We start from the raw sequence: 18,577 nt of genomic DNA, 5'->3' as shown, positions 1-18,577 counted from the left end.
TGAATAGGAGCGAGCAGGTGTCAAAATGGTCATGATTCAAGATGGCCCACAGAACACTGGTGCTGACAAGCCCCTTAGAATAACTGGAGACCCTTATAAAGTTCAAGTAAGGAGCCCTTCGGAATTCAGAGGATTTTAAAATCTGTGCTGATGTTGCAGTACCTAAATGAACTTTCTTTGTGTTTCTAGCAAGCCAAGGAAATGGTGCTGGAGTTAATTCGTGATCAAGGTGGCTTTAGAGAGGTGCGCAACGAATACGGGTCACGAATAGGAGGAAATGAAGGGATAGACGTAAGCATGGTTGAAAAACTTGTTCACTGTATTTTGAGATGTTAATGTTAAAATGTTGAAGTGATTAATATTGTTGAAAGTTTTGGACTAGATGCTGAAAGTAATTGTAGTTTGTAAGTGTTTGCTAATTGCTTAAGTTTTGCCTTTAAATGGTGTGCAGTATTCATTTTATTACCAACAGTTCTGAAGAGCCTCACTTAGCTGACGAATTTAAGTCTTGTAAATGAAAGCAAGTAAGTTTTATGGCTAAGTATATAATGGTATATAATGATGGATGTCATTACAGAAATTGGAGTTTAGACATTAGAATGTTGAATTCCACCTGTTATGCAAGTTTTGAACTCATAACGTCATCAGAGGTGAAGTTGAAATTTACACCTACTGAAATCCTCTATTTAGGCCTATTAGAACTCTATGTTCTTTGCTTATGGAAAGTGTACTGTCCACTGCAATTTCTGCCATTATAAGAATGTGCAGTTCAGAGGATTTCCTTCTCTTTTGTTTTCTTCCATTATTTATTGAGCTTGTGGCCTGATAGTTGATATTAAAAAATAAAAGAAAACATCACTCTTCAAAAAGCCTGAAGTGGCATAGGTCCTGCCTTAGTTTACCATTCTAATATGTTAACCTTTAATTTTGTTTAAGGTTCCAATACCACGGTTTGCTGTAGGTATTGTAATTGGAAGAAATGGAGAGATGATAAAAAAGATACAGAATGATGCTGGTGTTAGGATCCAATTTAAGCCAGGTTGGTAATAAATCTGTATGCTTTTGTGAATAAGTTATATGGATTACATATACCGGAATTGTTCATTTTTATTCTAGATGATGGAACAACTCCTGATAGAATAGCCCAAATCACAGGGCCTCCTGACAGATGTCAGCATGCTGCAGAAATTATTACAGATCTCCTTCGAAGTGTTCAGGTTGGGTAATACTTAATGTTTTTTCAAGTCTGCTATTTGGCTTTTAGAAACCCTCTGTTAAAAATAATGTGTAACAGGTAAAAATGTAATGGCATCATCTGAATTTCCTTCAAAGTTAAGTCTGGGATATGAATGTTTGCTTTTACAGCTGCAGTTTTGGTAATCAAGTTGGTGCTGATAATACTGATTCAAAGACAGAATAGCAGTCAATCTCTGTTTTAGAGTTGCTTTGTTTGTTGTCTTAGTAGCCAGTATGCTGTTACCTTTGATTGAAATTAGTGCTTAAAAACCGTTTTTCATGAGATAGGCCTCACCACTACTTTTTCAGAAATTGTATCGTTGTACATTTGAAGCTCTTTTAGTTTATCCTTTCCATTTCGAAGATGAGGGATCTTTGATATACAGGGTTGTGTAAAGCATGTAGAACGTAATTCAGGTGTCTGTAAGTTTCTCCTTTATCAGAACTTGGTAAAACATTGGATCATTTCTGAACAAATGATGTGATTATTCCAGGCAAGTAACCAGCTGGCATTAATGATTTGTTTTGCAGTAATTGTCATAAATATACTGATTTGTTGCTTTTTGTTTTTAGGCTGGTAACCCTGGTGGCCCAGGAGGACCTGGTGGTAGAGGAAGGGGTAGAGGTCAAGGCAACTGGAACATGGGGCCCCCTGGTGGATTACAGGAATTCAATTTCATTGTTCCCACTGGCAAAACTGGATTAATCATTGGCAAAGGCAATGTATCTTTACATATATGTGCATCTGTGTGTTAAAATCTTTTTTTTTTCTATTTCTATAAATAGCCGTACTAAAGAGGTGCTTCAAGAAAAGCCATTGCATATGGTTCTGTGTACAGCATAGCAACACAGTCCTGCTGAATTGCAGCACTTGTAATATTCTTTTCATGGGATGCCTTGATTTGGAAGAAACTTTAAAGATCATCCGCTTCAACTCCCTGACATGGGCATGGCTGCCAGCCAGTAGATCAGGCTGCCAGTGCCACATCCAGCTGGCCGTGAATGCCTCCACGCGTTCAGGATGAGGCATCCAGAACTTCTTGCTCAGAACTTCACTGGGCAGCCTGTGCCAGTGCCTCACCATCCTGAGTTTAAAAAAATAATAATAATTATTTAAAAAATATTCTTGTAACTTCTAATCTAAATCTCCCCTTTTAGTTTAAAACCATTACCCCTTGTCCTAGCGCTATCAGACTTTGGGTAAAAAAGATTCTCTTCAGCAAAACACACCTCAGTAGCTAAAAATCAAGCAGTCAATTTCTCTAACTCGCGTATTTAACAGTGATAAATGCTAAGCTGCATTTGTAGTGTTTGCTAGACTTCTAGACGTATTCTACTTAACTTGCATTTGAATTTGTTTCATCAGCCTAGTGTTACTGCATCTGTAAACCACTCTAAAACTGACTTTCAGACATGAAGATCTTTTGCAGTGGAATCCTGTGACAGTTTCTTTGGTGTTTATTAAAACTATCACTTCTCATAAAGTTTCATTTTTTAAGTTAGTGAGTGCTTGTAAATGGTAATCTTCTTTTATAGTTCCGTTCTTGACCTAACAGGTTGATTTATTTATTTTACTTATTTTTAATGCCAAAAGACTTGTTACGAAACTTTTGTTTTTACTAATGATACAAGTATCTTCTCAGGATTCTCTAGCCAGAAGAGCTGGTTTAGGGGTATTTGTATTTGTGTTGGTAGTGCACTGCAGAAAACACAAACATTGCCATATGTTCATTTTCTAGGGAGCTTTGTAATGTAACTACTGCTTTATAGCAGGGTTAGGCTTTACGGTTGTACACAATGATAACTGCAGGTACTGTTTGCTATTTGTGACTAACGTTATGTCTTTTCATGAGTGGAAAAAGAAGTGGACAACATAGGAGGAGTTCTTTGCTGTTTCATGTTGTTTTTTTTTTTTTAAGTAACAATATTGTCTTAAATCATATTTACTGATTTATTGCAATCAATGCTTTAGGTACAGTAAAGAGACTTTTTAATGTGCTCTTAAAGTGCTCTTATTTGACTCATGCATAAGTGACTTCTCAGTTCTTTATTTTAAACTTCCTTACAGATAATTTTTCTCTGTTTTGATTGAATCTTAGTATTTTCACTTACTGAATTAATGTTATAGAAGTTGTCTGTTTCATTATAGGTGGTGAAACTATTAAAAGCATAAGCCAGCAGTCTGGTGCTAGAATAGAACTTCAAAGAAATCCTCCTCCTAATGCAGATCCAAACATGAAGATGTTTACTATCCGTGGAACACCCCAGCAAATAGATTATGCACGGCAACTTATAGAAGAAAAGATTGGAGTGAGTGTTCAAGTATATTCTGTTTTATAACTGGTCTCTTGTGAGAGTTTTTTTTTTCCTTTTATTTCACTTCCAAATTACTTTATCAGATATTTAGTTGGTTGATAATGAATTGTGTCTGTGTTGATAGTTAAGTAAAGTTTATTTTTGTAGTGGTAGGTTGTTGAATATGCCTGCTTTGTGCATCCTTGACAACTTCAGGGATATCCTTCTTTTTTTTTTTTAAGCTAGTAAACTCCTTGTTTAATATTCCATTCTTGATATACAGTCTTGGTATGTTCAGTTACAGTTCTAATTCTTAAATAACACTGTATTTTTGTATGTGCATGTAAAAAAGTTTGCTGTCTGGTGTTTGTACCTGACCTTACAAATGTATATAATGGTTGTGATAGCCAGGTTGAGATATGTCAGTATTTTAAAGCACCGATGGTCTTGCTTTGTCTTTGTTTTTTGGTTTTTGTTTTAATTCAACTTGTGGAAAAATCAGGTGTTTTTCTAAAATTTTTCTTCATCAGGAAAACTGAAATAAATGCAACTTAAAGCAGCTGTGGAAGAAGTAATTTACCTCTATTTGTTAACCTAATTAAACATTACCAAAAAGACCACGTTCTTCAAGGAAATTTAAAGGCCATCAGACCTTTTTAGATGCCATTCCTAAATTGTTTGTAGTAATACATCTGAACTGCAGAAAAGCCCTTATTCTGGGTTTATTTTCATCAGTGTGCTATTTCTCTTGCAGGGTCCCGTAAATCCATTGGGTCCACCTGTTCCCCATGGACCCCATGGTGTTGTTCCTGGCCCTCATGGACCTCCTGGGCCACCAGGCCCTGGTGCTCCCATGGGACCATATAACCCAGCTCCTTATAATCCAGGGCCTCCTGGCCCAGCACCTCAGTGAGTATTGCTTCAGCGAGCTTTCTTCTTTGTAGTGTGACCCTGAGTCTGGTTCTCAATCTGTTGTATTACTTGATCTTTTCTAGTGGTCCTCCAGCTCCGTATGCTCCACAAGGATGGGGAAATGCTTATCCGCACTGGCAGCCACCAAACCCACCAGATCCAGGTAGGGAATGGAGCACAGTTCACTGGAGCGTGGTAAACTTCGAGTGTGTTTGTTTTGTCCTTACAAGTATATGCATTCTTAATACGTGTGTTTCACTGGTAAATCTGAAGGGTTTTCTTTACAGATGGTAGGTTTATGTATGGTTTATACTTTCCCAGTTTCTTGAGATGTTGAAGTGTGGTTGTTAGAGCTGGAATGTGCTTCTTCATTAAGTGTTATTAATCTTGCATCCCAGTTTATGATGCTTCTTGTGAGGTGCTTGGTTATCTGAATTTGTGCAAATCCATCCATTTTTTCTTGTAATGGAATATTAGCTTTTATGTTGTTACATAAAGTTCTTTGAGAATGTTTTCTTTTTGAGTACTCAATGAGTTCTTATTTTATTTTAAACAGCTTCCCCAATCCTGACTTTGAACAGTATGCTGTATTGTGTATTTCTAGCTTTTGTTGACCTATATGAGATTGCTCTTCAGAGTCTGGTACAGATATATTTTGTTCAGTTGTTTTTGAGGAATAAAACTTCTGTTGCACTGTTTTTAATACAGCAAAAGTACATAGGACTGTGTATTTTGAGGCTTTGCTATAACAGTTTTGTATTTTCTTTGAAATGCATCTTTGTAGGATCTGTTTTTTCTATTTCTGTTTATCTTTGTCAAAATCAGGAGTTTTTTCTTAAGTACAACTTCCTGAAGTTTTAGTCTCCTGCTTTTAAGTTACATCCTTTGGTTGGACTAAAGCAAGTGGGGAATCTCAACTGCAGTCACAGAAGGCATGGTAAGGCTAGATGCTTGAGTCACTTGTATCTCATTTGTTTGAGGCAGGCATTCTTCAGAACTTCAACTGAAAGATTTCAGTTTCCTTTTTTGTTAAAATGGAATACATCATTTTCTGATAGCCACCGATCCTGGAATGAGTAGAAACAGATAGGACTTAGGAGAATGTTACAAGCTAGAGTTTTGTTTGTATTGAAGTCTTTTATATAGCTGCTCTTGGCAAAGAACCATCTGTAGATTCAGTTCCTATGCTTATATGGTCATTTTGCATGTGTTCTGTTTTGTATTTAAGAATACCTGTTGCCAGTACTTGAAAGTAGAATGATTCAGGGTGACTTGACTTGAAATCTCAGCCTATCAGTTGTCATTTAATCCAAAACCACTGCCAAAAAATTGGTCTTTTTCATTACCATGTTTTCATGGCTTTCTTAAGAGAAATGGCAAATACTTGTCTGGATAACTTTATTGCTGTTTTTCAGGTATATACTTGGCTTATAAATCTGATGAGGTTTTCATTGGTGCAGTTTCTGTTGGTGTTTCTTTTGACTAGCCTTTACTTGAACGATTTCTATACAGGTGTCCACGGTCACTCATTTCAACACAACAAGTGGGTCATTTTTTTGGTGTTGTCTTTTTTTTTCCCCCCAGATTCTTTCTCCGTGCCATGCTTGTGTTGTTGCATGGTAGTGGAGCTAGTTACTACGGTCAGAATCGTTGGAAATTCAGTGAACAGCATATTGTGTTCTTCCGTTCTGGAGCAATAGCTATAAAAGGCAGGGGGTGGGGGCGGAACCGAGCAATTGCTTATTTGCTATTTCCAGGTAACCTTAGAATCCTACACGTTAGCTCTGTGTTAAATGAGGCTGTGTAGTATTGGCTGCATCTGTCATGAGTATCCTGTTCTGTGTTTATCCATGCAAGCTGTTTGAGAGATGTGGTTCCTTCTGCTTTTACGTTTAGTAACATGTTAAGCTGAGTATGCAACTCTTCTCTTGTGTGAAGCACTTCTGCAGCGAATGCATGGTAGGTTTTCCTTTGACAGTGTGAGAAAAGTTAAGCACAGCCTCAGAGTATAATAATAATATTGCTTAAATCCATAGCTGTCAATGCTAGCAGTGTAGTTTAAAAGGGGAAAAGCCAACTGTTAACTTTGCTTTCTATGCACTGATACTACTGTATGTATATTGACTGGTTACATCTGACTGCTTAATGCAATACTGTATGAAATTTGTCATGTTCTGGTTTTCACATCTCTGTTTTTTCTTAGGGAATTTCATCTTTCTCTTCAGTCAGTCTTGCTTACCTATTTCTGGTTTGGGGAAAACATATTTTCATTCCCATAGTAGTTCTCCTAAAATGTCGTTTGTATATGTGTTCTTATGTGAAATTTTTCATCATTTGGCCCCAGTTATTTGCAGATATTTATGTTGTTCAAGGATGCAGATTGTACTAAAGGGAGCTGGTCGTGTTATAGAACATCATGGTTTCTAATAGCAGATATGAGATTTTTGTGGATTGCCAGTGTGTTAATGTAACCAATCTCTGTGTGATTCAGCAAGAAGAATAACCGTTCCTACAGGCTATATGTGAGAAACGTTAGAGAAATAAGACTCTAGGAAGCAACATCATTGGCCTACCTAGATGTAGTTAAAAATAAGGGAAGCATGGAAATAGCCACAGAAGATGCGAATGTTGCAATCATTTGTTTTACTAAAAAGCTGTAAGTAAACAGTGATGCTTTATAGCCACGTGTGGGAATCCAGGTTCTTATACTGTGTTTCTGTATATTACTGTTAAAAAGAAAAACAAACATTAGTTGCCTTATTTTTGCCAGTATTGTGGGTGCAAGGCTATGAGAGTGAAACCATTGAAGTTTGGTAATAGAATGATTCATTGTTGCAGCTGTTTAGTAACATGACTGCATTAAGTAATTTTTAATATGTTTCTGCTTAAAAAAATTAATACATGGTGCTGTAGCAGTCTTGTGAAAGTATGCTTTATACAATGCACTTATACAAAACCCGATAGAAAGCTTGTCTAGAAAGGAAAAATAGAAGGCTGACGTGATGGATGGATTTTTCTTTGGAGGGAAATAAAGATGCCTAGGACAGAGTTAATTGAGAGCACTGTTTTCATAAGTGCTTATATTTCATTTCATAGGTAAGCCAGGAACAGATCCTAATTCAGCAGCATGGGCAGCTTATTATGCTCACTATTATCAGCAGCAAGCACAGCCACCACCTGCAGCCCCTCCTGGTGGACCAGCGACAACCCAAACCAATGGACAAGGTAGCTGCTCAGTAAAGTGGATAAGTTTCTCATTGCTGTGGGTGTAGATGTGCCATAATTTTCTGTTGTCTTTGTATGTTGGGTAACCTTACTGTAAGGTAAGTTGTTTTCTTAGAAGAATATCGTTTACAGCTTTCAGTGTTGCTGTTCCTTATGTCAGCATTAATGAAGGTAGTCTTTTCTGTCTTGTAACTCCAAACACATAATTTTGCTGCTGCTTAGGCTAGTTTAATTTGCATCTTTATAGTGTGGTCAGTCTGAATTCAAAATGGAATGAGCCAGTTAATTGCCATTTGCTTGAACAGTTGCCTCACTTCCTGTGGTTTTAAGAAAATTACAGTTGTATTAAGTTGTGTATTGCAATAGTTAGAGGCTTAATGCATTTTAATTAGCATTTTATCCTGAGAGTGATGTACACTTTTCTGAATTTTGATTGCATGCTGAATACTTTACATAATTCTTGGTTTCTTTTAGTTACTATTTGCATTTATAGCAGCTTATTTCACATAAGTTTTTAGTGAAGGATTTGAGTAATATTGAGATTATTGCTTAAAAAATTCATCTGATTGTAAATTGTTGTATAAAACCAAAATTAGTCATTTTATTTAAACCTTTATTTCTTGTTGCTCAATTCAGGAGATCAGCCAAACCCAGCACCAGCAGGGCAGGTTGACTATACAAAGGCATGGGAGGAATACTACAAAAAAATGGGTATGTGTGCATATTTTTCTTGTTTTGTGGTAGGATGTTGTAGGAGATCTGCACAGCTCATTTGATGAAATTTATTTTTCTTAGTTAAAGAAAAATGTATTATGGACTTGTCCCCTAAATTATAGCACTGAAACCCTGAACTTTGGAAGAAAAGTAGAAAATAAGAGTGAAGGCATTCAGTTGTATTGATTCCGGTAATGAGCTTTGGAAAAAAGCTTTCTGCTTAAAGATGCCTGCACTTGATCACTGGGAAACAATGATTTTTAACTGCTTAAAATTTTGAGTATTTTAGAATATTTTCAAGTACGTTTTGGAGGTCTGGTTTGTTGTTTTGTCTTTTTTTTTTTTTTTTTTTTTAATGAAAATGTTGGTTTTGGTGTTCAGGAGATTTGCTGTATGCTTTCAGTTAAATTCCATCTGCTTATTCTGCTTTCTGTGATCAAGGTATTAAAGTCATAACTAGCTTTCATTTATGTGATGTGCTTTTTGAATCGTATTTGCTTTGCAGCATTAAAGTGTTGTGCTTTCAACTGAAGTTTATATAATGTTGCAAGCTTCTTAAAATAATTTGATCAACCTGACTTCTAAGAAGCAAAGTGTATTTACATTTACAGTTTAAGGTTCCATCACTGACTAAAGAGAGAATATGTGATCTTGTGCATTGGCAGAAAGCGCTAACTTTTAAATCATGGTAAAGTCTTGTATGTAAATGTTTAGACTGTACTGATCCCTCATGTTTATTATACATGATGTAGATCTGTATAAGAGGATATCTGATTTATTTGTTGGTTTTTCACTTATTGGGGGTTCTTCTGTTTAATTTTATTGGGACATATTGATTTTATTTTCTTTTTTTAATTCCCCCCCTCCTTGTATGGCCCCCCCTTTTCTTCAGTAAAATGTTTTAAAAGCTTTGGAGTTAGAAGTAATAACACGCTTAGTTCCTCCTACCAACATGCAACCAACTTGATCTCAACTCACCGAGATATAATTATTTTTATTCTTATTTTGGTGTGGCATGTTTAAATGAAACAAAACATTGATGTTATTTCAAGAACTGTGAATCAAACTGTAAAAATTGAACTTTGAAACACTTGGTTTTTAAGAGGTAATGAACATGCTTCCAGTTTCATTTAACTAGTTTTGTTATTGTTTGGTTTTGGTGGCGGTTAATTGTTTTCTGAATTTGCTGTCTCAATTACTACAGCTCACATGGTCAATGCAAGGTACCAGAGCTTTTTTATTGCCCTTAAATTAAGAGTAATTTAATTTGTTGGCAGGAGCTCTGCCATCTTTTTGATTTGTTATCTCTGAAATGCAAAGTGGGGATTGCAGTAGTCTCGCACTTGCTCTAACTAAATGCTGGCTTGAAAGGTGGTGGGTAGCTGTGGGGAGGAAGTCCAAAAAGGAGTCTTGACTCTGAGAAGACGACGTTAGCAAATGTAAAGAATTGTTCTTAAAATTCAAAATGGATAAATTCTAACACAAATGAAGTAAGAGGTAAAACACACAGTTCTGATCTTCATTTTTTTTTTTGTGTGTGTCTTTGCCTGAGTTTGTAAATCATAAAAGCCTTCTGCTTTTCAGAATTGTGGGTCATTCTTGGATTCCATTTCAGATTTCTCACTGCACAGATTATTACACAGTTATTAAAAAATTGTACATATGCTGTTTCAGGTAATAGAACTGAAATGTGGGTGCAGAGCCCAAATAGTTTTAGTTCTGCGACTGGAAAAGGCTACATTGATAAGCCAGTGATAAGCTCATGGTGGTGCTAAGCTGAACAAGTTTCATGTGATATTGCAACTAATGCTATGGATTTTTCTCATGTGGTGACCTGAAAACTAAAGTGCTCTGAATATCACAGTGAAAACTGGAATGCTGTTTTCCTAAGTGACTTTCTACTTGTTTAATAGAACACAGCTAATCACAGAGAACATGTGTTTTGCCTATGATTTTTAAGCGTGTAATAACAGTGGCTTGAAATTTACCTGTTACCAAACTCACGAACATAGTGGCAAGGTCCGTCCTGTTTTTCAGACCCTTGTTTTGCACAGGATCTATTGCTTTGAGTAGCAAATACAATTAAAAGTAAGACTGAAGAGCTAATGAAATTGCTTATGCACACGGGTAAGTTACTGTATGTGTGTCTTGTAGGTGGCTCAAGCCTTCTGTCTCCTAGGACCCTAAGTCATACATTTAAAAACTTGTTTTAAAACAACTTCAGGTTAACAGGACAGCAGTTTAATGCTTGAAGACATAGTGGTGCTGTTGTCTTGAACTGAAGACATACTATTTTTCTTCCTGTCTGCTAGAGTTCAAGTAAACATTTAACTACATAAGTAAAAATCTTCCAAAGATAATGGTTCCCAAGAAACACAAAGTCACATTTCACTAAATGATCTGTGTGTCATTGTAGGAGTTAATGCATATATTGCTTTGGAAACTTGGAAAAAAGTGGATCCTGGGATAGCTTTGGTTAAACTTGCTGATGAGAAGCGTAAATTGTAATTTATGTTAGGGTATAAATGTAAACAGCAACTTGTGGTTCCAGCTCAAAGTTTTCAGTAAATATAGGTTTTTCTAGGAAAACTTGTGTTACTGTATAATTAAAAAATGATGGAGATAAGGTTTTTTATTTTTAATGATACCAACAGCATAAGTGGGAAAACTACCTATATTCTATATGGTTAGAGAATGGAAGACTAATTTGTAGACGTTTGGGATAGCACAGTGTCAGATATTCATATTTTCTGCTCACACTTTTTATTCCTGAGGAGTTTGGGATTAAAAACACAAAAAACAAACAAGGCAACTTTCTGTCTGATGCTGTAGAAGACAGTTTATTAGAACCCTTGATACTTGTATTCCCCAGAAGGCTGCTCTGTGGTCTTGTAGTTGAATAAAAAGGGAGTTGATGTGGGCAGTGTTGAAAACTTCCAGCCTTCATCCTTTGGAAGTTCCCCCTTGTTAGCAGAAGATCAGACTAAGGGCACTGTCTTAAAATTGTAAAGAATGGAAGCTTGCATTTTACTTAGATTTGCTTGATGTAGTGTGGTAGGATAGGGTTTGGTTTAGTTTCCTTGAACGCTAGAAAAGGTGTAGCAGTGTGGTTGGGGGAGTGGATGTGGGTCATATTCCAGCAGTAGTGTTCCAGTGGTAGTAATCCAGTCCTGACTTTTTTTTTTCCAAATGGAAATATTCTGATCTCTTAAGAATGTGTATTACAGTAGGAAGAATTGCTCTGTTTCAGAAGTTTAAGAAAATATAGATGGACCCCTTCTGTCTGGCTGTGTGCGAGCAGTGGCTGAATAGAGAAGGTTGTGTTCATAGTCAGGTATCTTCTTCACTGGTAACTAGCAAAGAACCTTTGAGATAAAAGTCTGTGAAGAACATAGTGGTAATAACTGGAGTGGTTTTGCTCTTTCTGAAATAAGGGGAAAGGAAGCAGATACACTTGCCACGAACCTTCCTTGAAATAGTAGTATGGCTTAGGACTTAAGTTTGGCTGTAACGTTTTTGAAAGAGTCAATGTATTAGTCTTATCACCTTTATAAAAATGTTTTAAAGTGCTGTTTGATTTTGTTGGAAAGATTGATTGTTCTTAGCTGCATGTCTGTGTATGCTTACACTTGTGCCTTGAGCAGCGGTTGAGAAATTTTGGGGCCATACTCTTGTGGAATAAGAGTTTACAAAAATTAATGCTCTTTTGGAAAAAGATAACTTGCAGAAATCCAGAAATCACACTGAGAAAATTGAAATTGGGAGAATGAACAAATGAGATTCTGCCAAATTAAGTACTACAGCCCATACAGTATAAGGTAAAGTCAGTCTAGGTAGGTGACAAAGTGATCTTCCCTGCTAACTTGTATTTGGTTTAAACTGATTGGTCAGATTCAGTTTGGATTGGATGTTATAAGGACTTATGTCCTTACATTTATAAGGACTTTGGACTGTGGTTTAGGAGTTGGAAAAACCTGTCTTAATGGTTCCTCAGTGGAAATCACTGCATTAAAATAATAGAATGAGTGGTAAGGTAAGAAGGAGCAACCACATTATTTTTCAGAAGCGTGAGCAAAGTGAAGTTTGTTAGGCAGTGAGACTTTGAAATTGTTTCACTTGTGTTGTAGCAGCAAAGCTATATAACTTGAATCACTTGTAGGTCAAGCAGTTCCTGCGCCTGCTGGAGCTCCGCCAGGTGGTCAGCCGGATTACAGCGCAGCATGGGCTGAGTACTACAGGCAGCAGGCAGCATATTATGCCCAGACAAGTCCCCAGGGAATGCCACAACATCCTCCAGCACCACAGGTATAAACTTGCTTCAGTGTGTTTTTTCTGGCTGGCTTCTGTTTCAGTGGTTATAGCTGTTTTTTGGCATGTCTCCTGCTTTGTTACCTTTGGAGTATGCATCTTTTTTTTTTTTTTTTTTTTCCTCCCTAGCACAGTAACTATTATCAGAATAAGTAATACATGATGTTGTTTATGTGATAACTTGATTTCTGTACATATCTGTGTGTTTGGTGATTTTAATTCAAAACAAAACAAAAAAAAAAAAAGAAAAAAAACTTTCTCCTCCCAGGGTTTTGAAAACCATGCAAGAAGCCACCACCATTTACATTAACCAATTTTTCTTTCTTAAAGGCTTCACTCCTGAGTTAGCTCGATTTAAAGGATTTTCTTTAACTTGTTGTGTATCTCTTATGTATCTCTTCTGCACAGGGCCAATAATAAGAAGTGGACAATACAGTATTTGCTTCATTGTGTGGGGGAAAATACCTTTGTTAAATGTATGGATGCAGACGCCTTGATGAAGATCTTAATTTTGTTTGGTTTAAAAAAAAAATAGTGTTTTTGAAAATGTACAAAATATCTATCACTACTGATAGGAGGTAATATTTCTGTGTAGAAATGAAAAATGGTTTGTTTTTAGTATTAGTGTAGATGTACACATTCCAGCAAATGTATTTGCAATTATGTGGTCAATGCTTTGTGATATAAATGTACTTTTTCAATGTATTCTTTATCACTTTTAAAATGCCTGTTTTGTGCTTTACAATAAATGATATGAAACCTCCTGTGTCGGTAAGTTGGATATGTGGGTATTTAAAGAATTATAGGATTGATTTACAACGCTGAATCAAGGTACCTGTACACAAATGAGATTATTATTTTTTTTCCCCTTGGTACTTTGTTGAGTTTAAACAGTTGTCATTAGCATGTTTTTCCCCTCTTGCAGAATAGTTGTAGATGGAGGATCTCTTTCATTCATTGTATATTGCTGCCTAGCAACAGTAATCTTGATATCTTAATTTTCTTTCCATTTGGTTAAAACTGCATGTGTTGAAGGTGATCTTTTGGCATACTTCCATTGCATTAACAGTGAAATTTCCTTTTACATGTGACCACTGTTTCAGACCTGTGCAGCTGTTACAACAGATGACTTTTGTTTTTAATTGAATACTTCAAACCTGTTTCTGCATAACTATTTTAAGGATTTTTTCAGGCTAGTTATAAAAGTTATTTTAAGTTTAATGTGCTTAAGCCTTCAGTTAAAAGTAGTTCACTCAAAATTCAGTGTAGAAAAGTCAATGTGGTCTGCATAGTAGTTACAGGAATTGCATCTGTCCTTGAAACGCTGTTTTGTTTGAGTGATGGGGAGTGGTTGAGAACTTCCTGCAGAGCAGATAACTTCTATTTTCGTAAATACTCCAGTACTTGAATCGATTGATTTTTATTTTTCTTAATATACTTGAAATTTCTTCTTGCTCTAATGCTCATACTAAAAATCTGATTCTCTTGAAATCCTGTTTGCTCTTTGCATATTTATTGGCTCTTTGCATATATTAGAGAACATGCAATACAGTCTGTCTTGCCATTGTCTGTTGAAGTGCAGGTTTGATCCAGCCAGTATAGAACTAGCTCTGTAGGGGTGAGGAGGACTGTGCTGTGTATCATCCTTGATTGTTCCTTCAAGGAGCATTGCACTGTAAGTACATCAGAATGACAAATTGATGAACTGCAACAGTATCTTTTTGTCAATGTTCCACATAATGAAAATGCCATACTTGTGTGAATATTATGTTGGAATACAGTGCTGATATCTTAGGAAATCGTAATTGCTTCTTAATTCAGAAACATAGGTTTGCGTATATACATATTATATACACATAATGTGAGCTTTGTGGGTAAGTATTCCTGAATGTTATAGCAATAGAAAAAAAAAAAAGAAAAAGAATTATGTTGCTGTTTATCTGAGTAATAGTATTTTCTTTAGTACTCTTGAGACAGCTGTATCATTCAGTGTATTAAAGTATGCATATCGTAACATTGAAGTTTTTGGAACCACTTGATAGACAGAAGTTGTTTTTGTCATCAGATAGTTTGCAGATATGTAGTGATGTAGGTATGTTTTAATTCTATAACTTACTTTATCTTCTTGGAACAACGTATTGTTGCTTTGAGAATGAATTTTTTTAGGGTGGCTGCACAGAGAATTAAAAGTTAAGGCTTGAAATTTGAAGTAGTTGATTCAGGTAATTAGCAATATATGTACTGTGCTGTAGAAATGGAAGGAATTATTTTTATCCCTTTAACAATTAGGAATTACTCTGGTACCTTATAAAGAATAGGAGGGTATTTTCTATCTTTAGTGTAGGGTATGAAGTATAATAGTTCAGATATTTTGCATGGTATTTTGTAGATAATCTTAAAGAGTGGTGCATTTGTTACGTACTGAACTGAGCAAAATTGAATTCACTGGATTCTTTATCATTCACAAAATGGAGGCTGTTGATTTTGATTCATTTAAGGTATAAAATCTTTATTAATTGCAAACAGTGCAATTATTTATACTTCACAGTGCCTTCCCAGACCTTCCACCTTAGGTTCTGCTGCAAAAAAGCAACAGGTAAGCACAACCTAAGGAAGTATATAAATTTAAATATTTCAGTACATTAATGTTGTCCCTGTGAGATCTTTGTGGTTGTGTATTGAAAAGCAATCTTCTGCTTACCCAAATGCATTGTTACTCACGGTTCCATTTCAGTGGAAAGTCTCTTTAAGTTTTTAAACAACTGTTCATATTTCTGGGTAAATATGTTTTTTTTGTTTTTTGTTTTTTAAAGAAAAGATGAGTAGACTGCAGTAACTGAAGTCAAGCAGAATAAGTAGTTGTTTTTTGTTCTTTTTCCTCAAATAGCTACTTGTTGCAATTAAAGAATCAAAACTTTTACAATATGCAGGAATTACTTGTGATAGAAATGTCAACAGCCTTCACAAATGTTTTTTATAGTAGGGCACTGTTCTGACTCAGCCCATAAGACGTAAATACAAAGAATATGACTTCTTGTTGCCGTTGAACTTGATGACTTGTCTTACAGTTGCAGTGTTTTAGTGGCATTTTTAGATAACTTAGTTTGTTAATTCATACTTGACATAGTAGGAAAATAGAATCTGGAGTTTCACAGATTAGTATGTTTTACTTGGAAAAGCATGTGCACCAATTAAATGTTAACAATACAGCAAATAATATTTTATCCATATATCAGTCAGTGTATCTTGTTTCTTGATACTTTAACTGAATTGCTGTATATTTTGATAGTTAAAATGTTTGTATGTCTTACAGATGGTCTGGTACAGGTTTTTCCTCTTTTTTTTTTTTTTTTTTTAGCTTAAAGTAAAGCAGCATCTGTTTGGTTTTTTGTTGTTGATTATTCTGTTTCTGAAATGTGCTGCTCCTCTTTCAAAAGTCCTGCTTATCTGTACATTCAAGAAAAATATTCAAAAATACTGCCTTCATTTTCACACACAGTGCTGAAGATGCTGCAAGCACCAAATCATAGCTCATAGAATCAGGTCCTGAGATAGTTACTACCAGTAAAGAGGAATCCTTTGAGTGTATGCCATTGGTGAGCCGATGAGCATGGACCATAGAAGGGCTCCATGTAGAAGGTAAAATTGGCAAAAGCATAACAGATTTGAAATGTATCCCATGGTGTAGGGTATAATTTTTGTTTTGATCACTTTTCATTCTTTAAAGTATTATTTGTTTGACCATAAATGTTCCATGATCTGTTATTTTTTTAATTGTGATTTAATAATATTAAACAAGCAGTTTTAATTTGTATTTTTCTATATGGTCAAGCTTAGATATCTTGACTTTTTGAACTGAATCAATAGTTGTCGTTTAGTTTCTCAAGCTACTTAATATTTGATTATCTGTAGTGTGATATGTGATTTGACTTCATTTTTGACACAAGAAAAAGTTAGGTGTGTACCGTTTGGATTTTGATACTGTGAATTTAGTGTTGGGGTGAGTCATTTCTTCACTTCATTTTACATGGTACTTTTTTGCTTATAACTGTCATTCCTGAAATACTACTAACAATATTTCAATTGGTAAGTTTAGCCAGTGGGAGGAAATGAGGAAGAAAGCCAGTTTATTGGAATGTTGCTAGGGTGTGGAAGACGAGTTTCTTACCTCAGCATATAGCACCTGAGGTGTATTGACTGTCACTGCAGAGCTTACAGGCGTGCTGTTTTGTACTACATGAGGTGGTTATTTTTCAACTCTCCAAATTCGTAGTTCTTAGGAGAATTTTAAAAAAAGGAGAAAAAAAAAAAACAAAAACCAAAAAACACCAACATTGTTGGAGTTACTTTGATGGCAGAAGTTAAGTAGACTTTCTTAGAAATGTAATGAACTTGTCCATAAGCTGCGTTTATGTGGTTCTTTTTTTTTTTTTTCTCTTCCCTTGGAGTCTTAACAAATTAGGTAAAATTTAAACAATATGAAAAGTTCTGTAAGGGAAGCATGTTTGAAGTAGGGAAAAGATTTTTCATATACCTTTCTGCAGCCTAGACTGTAGTAGGACATGAAGTAAAATGTCAGGTGGATAATCTTCAGTCTAGCATGATCACAGGTCATGTTTTGTTCAAGGTGAGCAGGCAGACAGGATCGTTCTTCACTTACACAGCCTCTCTTAACATGTTTCATCTTTTACCAGTAGTATTTTACTGTATCAGATGACAGAAAATGTTTCTCCCCTGTTCTCTTCCAAAATAATTTTAAGTTTTCCATTGCATGCTAAGGGCTCCTATTTTGCTTTTATCTGGAAGTGGGGGGAGGAAGGGAGGACCGGGCCTTTCAGAAAGCCTGCAGTTGATAGGATTCCTTCCTCCCTAGTAATAGCTTATAAAACTCGTATGTATGCACAAATATTTCTCTTGCGTGCATGTGAAATGCATTTTCGTCCTGAGAAAAGTGTTCTCTGCAGAAACTACCCGTGTGTAAAAAGAAGATTGGCTTTAAAAGGCAACTGTGATGGGAACAGTGTCTTAGGGAGATGCAGCTTGGACTTGAGGTAAATTGAATGCTTTACAAAAATGTGGTTTTGAGCTTGCATTGACATTGTATGTAATATGGGTACACGTTAACTGTATGATGTTTTTTGTATGGTTTTTCTCAATAAATGTAAACTGATGGATAATAATAGCAATGTTTTTGTCTTTCTTATGCTCCTACCCTGCCTCCATTAGAAGTTACAGCTCTAGAGGAAAGATATCGCAACAAAGACTCATGTGAATGAACATCACCCACATGAAAGTCTATTTATATGGCTATTAAAATACTCACTGAAAACATCATGCAACTTATAACTTTTTTCAAGATTTCTCTGAATTTCACAACTATTTTGAGGCAAAAGAGTGACTTCCATAGGTAACTATACTAATGGCAGTCAGCATGTTTACCATAGTAAAATTTCTTAGTAATTTTTACATGATTCCATAAACTTAAACTACTCTAGCTTATCATGTTTTGTGCTAAGGCTCTGCATGTGCTCTTCAGTTGAAAACGTGGCTTATTTGTAAAATAACTCTTAAAGAAGCTTGTGCTAAAAAATTCAGATGGGTTTAGCACAGTGACTTTAGCACTGATACCTAAGAGATCTTACTGAAAAATAAACTACGCCTCAAGCAGGTGTAGTTTAGAGATGCAGCAGTAAATTCACTGCATCAAAAGAAAGTTGAAAAACGATGTGCTTCCTGAAAATGTTTCCTTCCTATCAACTAACTGCTGGCTCGTTGCCAGCTGTTTCTCTGTCTTTTAAGAAATGAAAAAGATTTTTTTTTTCTTTTTTACAAGCGAATGTTGATGCTGTAATGATAACTGTAGGCCTTACTGAGATTATTCTTACTG

At 35.6% G+C, this 18,577-nt stretch overlaps 1 protein-coding gene across 17 annotated transcripts in view; it reads left to right on the top strand.

Moving 5' to 3' along the window:
* FUBP1 (far upstream element binding protein 1) overlaps window positions 1–18,577 on the top strand; it is a 35,930-nt gene that overhangs the window by 7,630 nt on the left and 9,723 nt on the right. For 3 of the 17 annotated variants that reach the window (XM_048945172.1, XM_048945165.1, XM_048945173.1), the window contains 12 exons: window positions 8–106; window positions 190–291; window positions 937–1,039; window positions 1,117–1,217; window positions 1,810–1,954; window positions 3,386–3,546; window positions 4,286–4,440; window positions 4,527–4,606; window positions 7,540–7,668; window positions 8,305–8,379; window positions 12,542–12,687; window positions 15,239–15,286. In XM_048945172.1, coding sequence (XP_048801129.1) covers window positions 8–106; window positions 190–291; window positions 937–1,039; window positions 1,117–1,217; window positions 1,810–1,954; window positions 3,386–3,546; window positions 4,286–4,440; window positions 4,527–4,606; window positions 7,540–7,668; window positions 8,305–8,379; window positions 12,542–12,687; window positions 15,239–15,286 — 1,344 coding nt within the window. Of the gene's footprint in view, window positions 1–7; window positions 107–189; window positions 292–936; window positions 1,040–1,116; window positions 1,218–1,809; window positions 1,955–3,385; window positions 3,547–4,285; window positions 4,441–4,526; window positions 4,607–7,539; window positions 7,669–8,304; window positions 8,380–12,541; window positions 12,688–13,098; window positions 17,130–17,654; window positions 17,742–17,916; window positions 18,098–18,577 lie in introns of those variants that run through there. The other 14 variants (XM_048945174.1, XM_048945169.1, XR_007377065.1 and 11 more) reach the window with 13 other exon arrangements.

Source organism: Lagopus muta, chromosome 5 (assembly GCF_023343835.1).
Source record: "Lagopus muta isolate bLagMut1 chromosome 5, bLagMut1 primary, whole genome shotgun sequence".
Lineage (NCBI taxonomy): Eukaryota > Metazoa > Chordata > Aves > Galliformes > Phasianidae > Lagopus > Lagopus muta.
This window is presented reverse-complemented; position numbering and strand designations above follow the sequence as displayed.